At 31.4% G+C, this 12,941-nt stretch overlaps 2 protein-coding genes across 6 annotated transcripts; one reads left to right on the plus strand and one right to left on the minus strand.

Moving 5' to 3' along the window:
• Positions 1 to 931: 931 nt before the first annotated feature.
• LOC123665305 (translocator protein-like) lies at positions 932 to 3,721 on the minus strand. 2 transcript variants are annotated; one of them, XM_045599630.1, is made up of 4 exons: positions 3,545 to 3,721; positions 2,322 to 2,560; positions 1,858 to 1,952; positions 932 to 1,507 (listed from the first exon to the last, which is right to left on the minus strand). In XM_045599630.1, the coding sequence occupies exons 2-4, from the start codon at positions 2,554 to 2,556 to the stop codon at positions 1,337 to 1,339; spliced, it is 501 nt and encodes a 166-aa protein (XP_045455586.1). In that variant the 5' UTR covers positions 2,557 to 2,560; positions 3,545 to 3,721; the 3' UTR covers positions 932 to 1,336. The 2 variants fall into 2 exon arrangements, with proteins under 2 accessions (XP_045455586.1, XP_045455585.1); XM_045599629.1 differs by having other exon boundaries at positions 2,322 to 2,563.
• Positions 3,722 to 4,359: 638 nt separating this feature from the next.
• LOC123665304 (translocator protein) lies at positions 4,360 to 10,064 on the plus strand. 4 transcript variants are annotated; one of them, XM_045599627.1, is made up of 5 exons: positions 4,360 to 4,429; positions 6,855 to 7,099; positions 8,402 to 8,496; positions 8,809 to 8,996; positions 9,967 to 10,064. In XM_045599627.1, the coding sequence occupies exons 2-4, from the start codon at positions 6,865 to 6,867 to the stop codon at positions 8,992 to 8,994; spliced, it is 516 nt and encodes a 171-aa protein (XP_045455583.1). In that variant the 5' UTR covers positions 4,360 to 4,429; positions 6,855 to 6,864; the 3' UTR covers positions 8,995 to 8,996; positions 9,967 to 10,064. The 4 variants fall into 4 exon arrangements, with proteins under 4 accessions (XP_045455583.1, XP_045455582.1, XP_045455584.1 ...); XM_045599626.1 differs by having other exon boundaries at positions 4,372 to 4,520; XM_045599628.1 differs by lacking the exon at positions 4,360 to 4,429 and adding an exon at positions 4,542 to 4,685.
• The last annotated feature ends 2,877 nt before the right edge of the window (positions 10,065 to 12,941 follow it).

The following is a 12,941-nucleotide window of genomic DNA, read 5'->3' on the forward strand; positions in this document are numbered from 1 at the left end:
ACTTATATATACATTTGCTTTATTTATACACGGAAAATAACAATATTCTAACTTTAAAAAAGTATATAGGCTAATAGTGAATTCACGTAGTCACTAATAGTGATTTCTTACAGACAACTTTTATGAATAGAAAAAATATTGATAAAATAAACAATAAAGTTGACAATTAACTATTTTAACTACATATCGTCGTTGATAACAATCACTCTGGTGTAGTGGTTAGTGTAGGCGGCTTAAATATAGACGGTTTCTAGGTTCGACTCTGCTTGGCTTTGTATATGTACAAATATTTCTTTCCGATCTTTTTGTCTGTCCTTGTGGGTCTCCCCACCGTGCCTCGGAGAGCACGTTAAGCCGTCGGTGCGACACGGAGAGCCTATGCCCAGCAGTAGGATGTTACAGGCTGAACTGTGATCGATCGTTGATACTGCAATACCGCGACTCGTAAAAAATTGTGATTTTTGTATGGAATCAATCGTTTAACCCCATTTTTATGGAACTTTCAACTTCTTGTTACGCTTGTAATATCCCACTACTGGGCTCCATGGCTGTGACCGTTGCGCCAACGTCGCGTCTTCTTGTTAATTTCAAATAATTTATTTAGGTAAATAGATGGATATGTAGGTACACGATAAATTATAACAAAAATCTTAGTTCTTTAATATATATATATATATAAAAACAATATACTATCACAATCGCATTTAATCTTATAACATTATGATCATATTATATTTTTACATTCTGTAATAAGTTTTTATATAATTTGACCTCATGTTTAAATTCTGGACATATCATTTACGTGGAATAAGAATGCATGTTTTTATTTCAATGTTTCTCAGTACGTGTAAGCTCTAAAATACTTGTTTTTTATACTCAAATGTTGCAGGGATATTCTATTTTCAAAAATTTTGAATTAAAATACTAGAAATATTTTTTTAATAATTTTATTTAATATTTTTTTGTGGTCCGGGTTTTTTGTCGCCTATAGACGTCGTTGGCGTACAGGACTCGCAAGCCCTTGTCAAGTATAGATGACTATGGTGTTCAAAAGGTTAATACAGTAGAAAATTGTCTTTTACCCATAGTGGCCAGTGTGTTAAATGATATTTTAAAAGTTGTCAGCAATTTAAAGTATATACTTTGTACATACAAGCGAGAGGCAAACAAAATCACATATAATTGATCAGTTACGTAACGAACTTATAAAAACACCATATTACATATTTTATTTCAAAACTATTTATTTTCACTTGTAATAAAATAAAAATGTAAATTCTTTTTATTTAACATTCTGGCAACTTACAAAATATACACAAATAGTAACCATAATCATTTAATTTTTGGTTTCTTTGTTGAGTTGCCATATGGCAAAATTAAGACAGGTGGCAAATGTAAGCCACCCTAGATATGGAGCCATGAAGTACAAAGTATTCTTGTTAACTGTAAAGAAACTTGCAGTACAGGCAGCTGCGGCCGCGTCCAGTGCTAACATGTGTAATAAAGCCTGGAAAAAGTCATATTAGACAAATCACACAGTTATTTTTGTTAATGTAACAAAGAAGATATTGTAAATTTATTAGGTCGACGTTGATTTTACTTGAAATCTAGGGTAAATTTCGTTTTATCTAATTTTAATTTGTTTTTAGATAACTTTTTTGTAAATTTTCTCAAATAAAATCAGTTGATCCCAAGACAAATACATACAACCATACTCTTGATACCATATACTTCCCTTACACCATATACTTTAGACCTCAGACCATACTCTCCCATTAAGGTCACTGGTAACCTTATGTGGTATCTCATGTTAATATATAAAAATTTTGGCTATATAATAATATACAGGATATTTACCAAACCAATCTGATGAAATTTAAAGAATACAGGTGTCCAAGTCCAATTCAGAAGTAACTGACCACCGAACAATGTTAAGGGTAACACTGCATCACCTGGAATAATAATTTTTTTAATTTTTTCATTTCATTTGTATTTTTTAGTCCAATGTAGAAATATTTATTTGTATGGCATAGTTAAATATAGGTGCAATTGGCATAAAAATGTATTTTTTTTAAATATAATATAATTTCACTCAATGCCAAGATTTATTAATTTTCGATTTTTAAAATAAAATGAAATGACAATATTTATAATTCGAATTGTAGAAACCCACAGAGAGTAAGGTCACAGACAAACGGAAGGCTATTTGAGACAGTAGGACAACAGATTTCAAAAATTGACTTCTTAATTGAGAAATAACTATAGCTAGGATATAGATAAGTAATCAAATATGTTAATAAACAGGAGGATTGATGATATACTTGTAAATCCACCACACTCTTCATAAACCTTGTAAGAAGCGTAACCCATTCCAGTGTATAACGCTGTCCAAGCTGGTCCAAAGACCCAGTTAGGTGGATTCCAGCTCGGTTTCTTGATAGTCTCATACCAGGCTGTGCCGTCGGGTGATTTGACTTCACCAGTCATTGTTAGGGCTCCGGCCCATCCCCCAATGTTGGGCAGCACCATTGCTCCGATCATACCCCAGTTTACCATGATTCTGCTTCAAAATTTTTATTATGGTAACAGAGAGTTTGAAATAAAATTACACAGTGCAATTTGTTGTAACTTACTTTTGAATTAACTCAATATTATAATTAATTTTGTTTAAAATCATCAGAAATATCTGGTATTCTCACCAATTGATATTCAAATCAGGGTATTCTCAATAAAAAGGCCATATTAATTTAATTTATTGAATAGAATTTTGTATTATTTTTACAGTTCATTTAGTTTTATTGAGTTGATCATAGCAATAGCCAATTGTGTGATAAAACTATACATAAATAATAAAATTATTATAAAAATACTAAACTGTTTCTAAATTTCTTCTTTAAAGAAATGAAAGAGCTTATTTCAAAGAAAATCCAGAAAGTTATCTAACAGAAACATAAAAAAAAAATTGTTAGTCTATCTTTTCTTACAATGTTTTCCACAGCTGATTGCAAGATGAATAAAATAAAGTATTTAGTTAAGTAAACAAGTATTTAGTAAGTAAGGTTTGGCTAGCTCTACTGAATTCTCTAGCATTTTAGTAGGTAACTAGGTACTACAGAACTTGAACCTATAACCTTATGACCATAAGGTATTCATATGACTACTAGGGCATTATAATTATAATAATCTATGTTAATATTAATATCTGTATTTATATTCATTTGAAGCTATAAAATCAAAGAAAAAATATCTTTTATTTAAAAGTTAATTAAAAAAAAGTTAATTTAGTAATATATTATTATCTTATCACCTTATCAAAAGTTTAGGAAGTTATAAATTATGTTTGATAACATAGCAACGAATATTTTATATAAAAGAAATAGCGTAAATACTTAGTCTTATTTACCCAAATATATAATATTCAAGTACCTATATTAATTTAGTTGACAAAATATTTTTGAAATAAACAAGCTTTGATGAAGAAGAAACCTTATTAGTATATGCATAAAGCAGAATTTACAAATTTAATAATTGAGAAAAAATTTACCTGGTTAGTTAATGTAGAAGTGTAAATATTTTAAAAAATAAAGAAACAAAGGTCGTTTAAGCTTGCATAAAATGATGACCAGACGTCAAATAATGATATCACTTTGTAAATAAAAACGGGTTATCAAAATGCCGATAGTATTATTAGCTATTAGCTGTTATCAAGCTGCTTTATTTTGCTAAAATATTGTTTGTTTTTTTTAGTGTTGCCTACCTCATAGTATGTAATATATACTACACAAAAGTTTTATTTTTGTTCTAATTCGTGACTGCGTAGTTTTATTAGGTTACTTATTAACTATATTAATTATAAAAATAGTTAGTAGTTAGTTAACAAAATTACAAAGCAACTCACTAGAGTTGCACTAGCATTTTTATTAATTTAAGATGACTGCATTAATTTGTATAAGTCATTAAAAACGTTAAATTATGTGTATATATATTTATACAAAAAACAGAGTGTGTGCTCATGACCACACGGTAGAAGTGAAAACTTAATTGATCATTGCCAATCGCAATCAAACAATAACGCAATAAGTCCCGAGTTCACCCGTTCGAGCCTTTCACCTGTCAGCAGCGAAGTGCTGCTGTCTGTAATTTGCATCTTTGTGACTCTGGTACACTCGGCGGTCCCAAGTTCACCCAATCGAGAGTTTCACCTCAGTGTGTGACTGATCAGCCTAACTTACTACCTACCTATGAAAAAATGTGTTTGCGGTACTTCAAAAGAAGTTTTCACTTTAAAAGTTTCTGCGTTGCTCGGAACGTAAAAGTCACGATACACTATGTACTATCCGACTAAATAGAAAAGTATACACTTTCATTATCAATGTGGACAACTTCATACAACTTTAATTTAACACGGTTATTTGCCGGTGATTTCACCGTAAGTTTTCCCCATTTTCTCAAGATTTTTTAATTCATTCATCACCTCCATTCTAGTTTCTAATTGTGGGATACTTGTTAAAGAATAGAAGGTAAGTCATCTTAAAGAGTATTTTTTACTAATGTTAGGCGTTATTTAGTAAAAGGTTTCCTTATCCACTGAAGCATTGCATACAGTGTAGTTCAATTTTAATACAACTATTTATTCGTTTGTCTTACAATTGCGTCATCGTTATTTAGTGTTTTAATTTTTTTTGGTAAGTATTAAAATATTAATTAACGCGACATTACTAATGGGAAGAATTAATTTGAATTAATTATCTACTGACTCTTTGATAAGATTAATAAGTGACTATTGACTACGAAATTATCATATCATGTATTGTAGTGCAGTGTTATAGTCGAGTTAATACAAAATGGAAAGCGTTCACGATTACGTATCATTAAAATTCAGGTAGTGTCCAATTTAATCTAAAAAAAGCATACCTTCACATTTAAAAATAGGAGTGAATGATTAATCTATGTTACGTCGTAATTCGTAATTTTTCAAGATCATTTTGACGCTACTTGCTATTTAAATATAACATTACTAACGACTATCCTATTGTGTAATCTTATTAAGAATTTATTTGTTAATTGATAGACCTAACATAATCAATTAATGCTGTAATAAAACAAAGTAAAAAAAAGCCATATATTTCATATTAAAACTAAACAGCTGTCATTTAAAAAAAAGTTTATTGATGCCAGTAGCATTACACACTTCTTATAAGAATAAATTGTATATTATTCCTATTTTAAAAATTATATATATATTTTTTTAAATATCTATTCAAGGAACTTCATACACCTAATACAATTGATTATGTTTTTGAAGTAACAGATAATACATTTGTTATGTAAAGTCCAAATTCTTTACCGATAACACGACTTACATTTAATATGATTCTGTTTAATGTTAACTTAAAATGTGATCAAAGTGATTGATGACTTCGTTGTAGATAAGATAAAATATATGAAGTATGGATAAAAAATATCTAAGTACTATGCTGCTTAACTATGTTAAATTTCATTACTTCCTCATTATATTCAGAGCCGGTTTCACTGTTTGTCAAAGTTTATCCTGCACATAAGTTAAGAATAAACTTTCACAGCACGAGGTAGAATTATTTTTTTTTATGTCACTATGTCGGCAAACAAGCGTACGGCTCACCTGATGGTAAGCGATTACCGTAGCTTATAGACGCCTGCAATACCAGAAGTATCGTAAGCGCGTTACCGACCCAATCCCCAATCCCCCCAGGAGCTCTGGTCACCTTACTCACCAACAGGAACACAATACTGCTTGAAAACAGTATTATTTTGCTGTGATCTTCTGTAAGGTCGAGGTACTACCCCAGTCGGGCTGCTCCATATTTTGAGCAGGAAATTCCTGCTGTGCCCTACCTCTGTTATAGAGATTAGAATGGGCCATTAGGACCTATTTCTACTAATTTATTAATAAACTACGACTTTTAGGTCCAAATTTACGAATAAAAATAGCCCATGAATAAATTGGAATTGAATTGTGTATAAGAAAAATTAATTATAAACTTACATCTATTGGAAACCTTTAACCGTCAATTAGAGCTAGCCACTGCTGGCACAACAGGCATAATAATAAATACTCTTTATTGTACACCACAATACAAGAATGTGATACATAGAAAGGCGGTCTTATCGCTAAGAGCAATTTCTTCCAGACAACCTTTGGGCATAGGGCATGGAATAGAAAAAGAGAAGCAGTAGGGAAGTGTACAAAGAGTTGATAAAGAATTGGCATATAGGTTACAAGCAATATGATATTAAAAGAAGTAAATATACATACATATACACATAATATACATACATATACACATAATATACATACACACTGAACATACACAGTGAACTCTACAATAGAGCTGATAAAAAACGTGATACATATATATAATAGTATATTTATTCATTGTAATTTCAAATTTTTTTTATTACATATCAAGTTCATATTTAAAAAAATACAACTTATTGAAAATTCAAGTTGGCGTAGTATAAATTGTTGGTTTCGAAATATAAGCATATTGATAAAATATAGTTTAAAGTTTTTAACCACTTAAAGTTATCTATTCTGTCTATTTATCTGTACATAGATAAAAAAGAGCTAATTTCAACAGTAAAAATTATGTAAATTTATAATGATAACATTGATAAAGAATATTAGAGTAATCGTAGTTTATTGATTGTGATTATTTCTGTCTGCATTACTACTATCACTATAGCGTTTAAGATTATAAAATTACTAATCTCTCTATCAATGTAGAGATAACAATAAAAAATTACACGTATGAATGGAATGTAGATAAATCTTGTTTAAGAAGTAAAAATTATTTATCATACTATTTTTACAGCGAAATCACAATGGCAAACTGGGCAGCGATCGGATCCATTATCCTCCCCAATGCCGGAGGCTGGGCCAACGGTTTGTATTTCGCTGGTCAGGTCCGTAAGGATGGTGACAAGGCTTGGTATGACACCCTGAAGAAGCCTTCATGGAACCCACCGAAATGGGTGTTCGGACCCGCTTGGACGGTGCTATACAGTGGCATGGGATATGCTTCCTACTTGGTGTATGAGGAATGCGGTGGATTTACTGGTAAGATTTAATACTATGGATGTTAATATTACTATTTATAATAAAAAAATCACATTATTCCTTCAGTCTATTGCAGTCCATTGCTGGACATAGGCCTCCTTGTGGAGGAGGCCTATGTCCAGCATGTAAGACAGTTACAGAATGTGAATTACAATGGGTGGACTTATGGCTATTTAGACATTATGATATGCATGAGACATACTGAGAGGTACCTGACAGGACAAAGACATAATCTAAAATTAATAACCATAACCTATTTAATTAAAATAATCATTATTCATCATCATTTCAGCCTATCACAGTCCACTGCTGGAAATAAGTCTCCACAAGTTCACGCCAAAAATGGCGTGAACTCATGTGTTTAGTCCATAGTCACCACGCTGGGCAGGCGGGTTGGTGACCGCAGGGCTGGCTTTGTCGCACCGCAGACGCTGCTGCCCGTCTTGGTCTTGTGTATTTCAAAGCCAGCACTTGGATGGTTATCTTGCCATCGGTCGGCTTTTTAAGTTTCGAGGTGGTAGCGGAACTGTGTTATCCCTTAGTCGCCTCTTATAACTCCCACGGGAAGAGAGGGGGTGGCTATATTCTTTAATGCCGTAACCACACAGCAAAAATAATATAATAGAAATGCATATTTATAATAATCATATTTTTATAACTTATGTAATCTAATATGTACTTTTCAACTCAACCTTTTTTTTGGCATTTTTATGTGTATATTTGGCAGGTATGAGAATAGGTTGTAAAGTATACACCCCTAGGTTTGCGTATAGGATTATACGCTTCAGCCTGTAATATCCCACTACTGGGCATAGGCCTCTTTCCCCATATAGGGAGAAGGATCAGAGCTCCACCACGCTGCACCAATGCGGGTTGGCGGATATATTCCCTCCTACGAGTAACAATCGCTATCAGGTGTACATGATAACAACCGGGGTCAACGGCTTATCGTGCTCTCCGAGGTACGGTGGGGAGACCCACAAGGACTACACAAACACCCAGACCACGGCAAACACCTGTATGGCCAATACAAATGTTTGTCATGAGCGGGGATCGAACCCGCAACCGCCAACGCAACAGGTACAATCCATGGCTGTAACCGTTGCCCCAACGCGGCGTCAATGCCTAGGTGATTAGGTTGTCCCTATTCAAATGTATTTTTTTTTCACACTTGACAATTCTCAAGATGTTTGTTTAAAAATCTAATTTTTGCCCTAAAAACAATTCCATATGCAGTGAGGTAATTGATTGATTATTACTTTTAACGATTATTTTATTTAGATAAATTTTAATTACTTTCAGATGAAGCAGTTTTACCCTTGACCTTGTATGGAGGTCAGCTCTTACTTAACTGGGCATGGACGCCTATCTTCTTTGGCCTAAAGGACTTTAAGTTGGTAAGAAAGTAATATTAACCAATATATGTTCATAGAAAAATAAACTAAACAATATCTTCTTTAAATTAAAAAAAATAAATACTAAGAATATTCTCATTTGTTATTACATATAATGTTTGGTGCCTCAGTTAATCGAGACTAGACTAGACTGTCCTAAACCATTTTTACCTCTTTTTAATAATAATATTAAGTAAAGACATCAATTACTTGACGATTGCAAAGCAATTAATTGTGCGATTATCGCTCGAGGTATAAAATAATTCTAGTAACTGGATATTGATTTAAGATCATTATACCAATATTTTATTGCAGGCCTTCATTGAAATATCTGTACTAAGTGGAGCAGCGGTAGCCACTGCAGCTAGTTTTTCAAATGTGAACAAAACTGCAGGACTATTGATGTTGCCCTACCTTGCATGGCTGGCATATGCAAGCTCCCTGTCTTACTACATCTGGAAGAACAATCCTAAGGAAATCAAAGACGAAAAGAAGCAGTAAATGTAAGTTTTGTGTCTATACTAGCGACACGCCCCGGCTTCGCACGGGTGCAATGCTGATACTAAATATACTACAGAATGTCTTTATTTACAGTGTGAAGCTAGCTTATGACATGGTTATTAACATAATAACAACAACATTCAAATATTTGTCGTTAGATTACACGTTACAGAATGCGTTGAAGAAATAAAGGTTCACTGCTCGTTCCCCGTAGGTGATAGCGTAATAATATGTATCCTATATGTTGACCCAACTTCTTAATAATATTCATGCCAAATTTGAAGTAAATCCATGTAGTACTTTTTGAGTTTATCCCGGACATACATATAGACAAACAGACAAAAATTCTAAAAACTATATTTTTGGCTTCGGTATCGATTGTAGATCACACCCCAAGTATTCTTTTAAAAAAATATTCAATGTACAGTTTTGACTTTCCAACTATTTTATTATATGTATAGATTTATAGAGGAAATGTGTTTTCCCTAAAACCCAATCAAATCAACAATTACTTTATAGGCATCAAATACACTTTTGATTTGTTATTTTATTAATTATAATAGTATTTAGTTGCTATTGTTTTTAAATAAGCTTTCGTATATGTTTCTTTGATATTTAATTTTTTAATTTGGTTAGTAATTTTTATTTGTTTAGGTAAAGTAATGTAAATATTGGTTTTATATTATATCAAGTATAAATGCTAATATCAAAAAATCTAAAGGTGATACAAAATTCATAAATTAAATAACAATTTACTTATAAAATCAAAATAAAAAACAACTTTAGTCAAATAGGCTTCAAAAGCACTTTCGTAATCGTCATCTTACAAATTAAAACTTTAAAATGTTTACATATTATATTTAAAAGTAAAGCTACCACAGATTCAGAATCTAGATTCTGCAGAGAAGAATCGGTATGAAACTCCGCAGTTATTGCTAATAAATAATAATAATATATTTTTATCTTTTTCAGATGCAGAAAAACAATGCACAAAATAAAAAAATCTTTTTAATCAATAAGCGAACAAATTGAATTTGTCAAAATAAGTAATATAGAATGTTTCGTATTAATAATTTAATTTTGAATTAAAAAAAAAAAATATATTATTTTAAAGAGACGAGACAAAAACACTTTTAAAAAAATATTTTTTCATCTGTCTAAAACAAAATTGTAATGAATACCGTGCAATGTATATTTTATTTTGTAAATCTTTATTCTTTATATGCCCAATTAAGATCTATGCTTTCATAGAATTAAATAGAATAAGTTACTCAGAATTGAGAATCGAATGTAAATTAATGTACTGTTTCAACATTTCATCAATCAACATTTTTTTTGATATATTTTATTTTAAAAATAAACTTCAAGAGTTAATTGTCAAAGCTGGTCTAGTTCAATTTCCCGCAATTCCATCTACGACATTTGAGTGAAAATTTTCTTTAAATAATTTAAACGACTAATTTTGAAGATTAACTCCTGAACTATGTAAAATACAGTTAAACTGTTATACATAAGTCAATTAACTTCAATTCTCAGTTCTGAGGTAAAGTGACCTTCTGTTGATAAATGTACATTCTTAGCGTTGCATTTACTATATTTTTGTATGAATCGATCTTGACGTTTTTTCGTTTTCTTGAATATATTTATCATTAATGTTAGATAATAAATGTTAAAAAAAAAACGTGTTTTATTTTATTTTTAAGATTCTTCCGCCTGTTTTTATGTATTTTATATTTTAAAACTTTTAAAGGTACCGATTTTGATGATTTTCCTTATATTCGAAAGTTAGCGTTTGTTGGCATATACATGTAATAAATGTCTACAGTATGTATGTTAATAGATAATGAATACATGAAGTTAATTTAAATCTCACATGATCTAGAAAACGCCTAACTATGACTCGTAGTAATAAATCTGAGTTATCGTATATCTATTTCGTATTGTTGAATGATGTTGTAATTAAAGTAGTAGCCTTTTTTTTTCGTTTAATCTATTTTACATATATACAAAATGGCGTCATATAACAATTACGTCATTGTCAACAATATGTTACTTTAATCACGATTGAATATTTGAAAAATGAGTTAGCGCTTTGGTATTAAACGAATCTTAAATATAAATCTCTGTCAGCTTCGATACGCGATTGGAGATTAAGTGCTCTAGTGATATTGAAAAATTATTTTTTTAAGGGGATCTATAGTAGGTACAAAATATAAGTGTGCTGACAAACGAAAAAAAAACCAACTTCAATTACATCGACAAGTTATACAACGTAGGTAGACGAAAAAATAGTCAAGTCAATATGCATTATCAAAGATTACTCCAAAAGTTGTAATCAGATCTCGAATAAATTTAAATGTGACCACATGATAAACATCGGCTTTCGATTAAATTAAAAATCATCAAAATCGGTACACCAGTATAAAGTTATGCGGATTTTCGAGGGTTTCTCTGGGATCCCATCATCAGATCCCGGTTTTCTTATTATGGTACCACACCTAAGATATCTCTTTTCCAACAAAAAAGAATTATCAAAATCGGTGCATAAACGACGAAGTTATCCCCGAACATACATTTAAAAAAAAAGAATATAATAAAAAAAAAGTGTATCGGCCTGTTTCCTAGTTGTGGATAGAGTTTATCCGGCAAATAAGTTAGATTAGACATAAACAGCGGGACCTAGAATAGGCCATTAGGAACTTTTTCTTCTCAAATAAAAAACTGCAAATTTTACATTTATTTTCCGAATAGAAATATCTCATAAATACAGTTTAATTCTTATAAGCTTTTATCTGTTGGTTATCATCATCCGTCAAATAGCGTTATCCACAAATGGTGAAACAGGCCCTAAAAATTTAAAATCAAAACGTAAATTGACGTTTGCTATTCGTATCGGTTCAACAAAAAACCGCTAAAAGCGCTTTAAAAATTAACTACAATGAGTCTTATGTCGTTAATTAAGGAGTAAACTCTGAAAAATGCTTTAAATATCAGTAATGTTAGTCCGAATTCATAACAATAGCCTTATCATTGAATTTACATTTTTTTATTTATTGGGCCAAATCACTTACATTGAGTCATAGTCTATCATAACAATTTTCTTACAAGAAAAACTCACAGTAATATCCTTTTGAAAATGTTAAAGACCCAAAACTACTAGTTTTAATTGTAAGTGATAGACATTATGATAATTGGGTAAAAACCGTATTGATTAGGGTGAAAAGGGAAGTTGGGGCACAATGATTAATTGTTTTAGGAACGAAATGTTTAAAATGTTTATCTATCTTTTCGTATAACTTACAATTTTGTGTGTGTTTAATTATATAGGAATCATGACAGTGTATTCTGTACGCTTCCCGCAGAAGAAAAATCTTTCGGTACCCATTCATATATAACACGATCTTTTATTTCTTAAAACTTGTAAATAACCTACTTTTGCATAAGACTTCTCCACCTAATGCAGATTTGTTCATCGACTGCTATTGGTACCTAACAGATTGCTTAAGGGCTATTTTATAAGTAGTGATTCCTTGTTTTTAATTATATTAATCTTAGAAAATTAATGAGGGTAAGGCTCTTGTGATGCTTTTGAAGCTGCAGATGTTCTATAAGTTTTCTCCATTAAGTTTTCCTCCTATCACGATTTTTCTTTACTGAGACACTTAGAGAACAGCGGGAAATTTCCTGCTCAAAATACGAAGCAGCCCGACAGGGGTAGTACATCGACTACAGAAAATCACGGCTAAATAATATTGTTTTCAAGCAGTGTTGTGTTCCTGTTGGTGAGTAAAGTGACCAAAGAGGCTGGGGGGAATTGGGGATAGGGTCGGCAACGCGCTTGCGATGCTTCTGGTGTTGCAGGCGTCTATAAGCTACGGTAATGGCATACCACCAAGTGAGCCGTACGCTTGTTTGCCGACCTTATATAAAAAGAAAAAAAAAACCAT

This window comes from Melitaea cinxia, chromosome 23 (genome assembly GCF_905220565.1).
Source record: "Melitaea cinxia chromosome 23, ilMelCinx1.1, whole genome shotgun sequence".
Classification (NCBI taxonomy): domain Eukaryota; kingdom Metazoa; phylum Arthropoda; class Insecta; order Lepidoptera; family Nymphalidae; genus Melitaea; species Melitaea cinxia.

What these genes read in the sequence shown, in the direction of transcription:
- LOC123665305 (XM_045599630.1), bottom strand. Translation starts at nt 2,556, where the DNA reads ATGGTAAACTGGGGTATGATCGGAGCAATGGTGCTGCCCAACATTGGG. An exon ending in AGAGTGTGGTGGATTTACAA is followed by an intron (nt 1,953 to 2,321) that starts GTATATCATCAA and finishes TTATTATTCCAG; the next exon opens with GTGATGCAGTGTTACCCTTA. An exon ending in AATTTCATCAGATTGGTTTG is followed by an intron (nt 1,508 to 1,857) that starts GTAAATATCCTG and finishes GACTTTTTCCAG; the next exon opens with GCTTTATTACACATGTTAGC.
- LOC123665304 (XM_045599625.1), top strand. Translation starts at nt 4,845, where the DNA reads ATGGAAAGCGTTCACGATTACGTATCATTAAAATTCAG. An exon ending in GGAATGCGGTGGATTTACTG is followed by an intron (nt 7,100 to 8,401) that starts GTAAGATTTAAT and finishes AATTACTTTCAG; the next exon opens with ATGAAGCAGTTTTACCCTTG. An exon ending in GCCTAAAGGACTTTAAGTTG is followed by an intron (nt 8,497 to 8,808) that starts GTAAGAAAGTAA and finishes ATTTTATTGCAG; the next exon opens with GCCTTCATTGAAATATCTGT.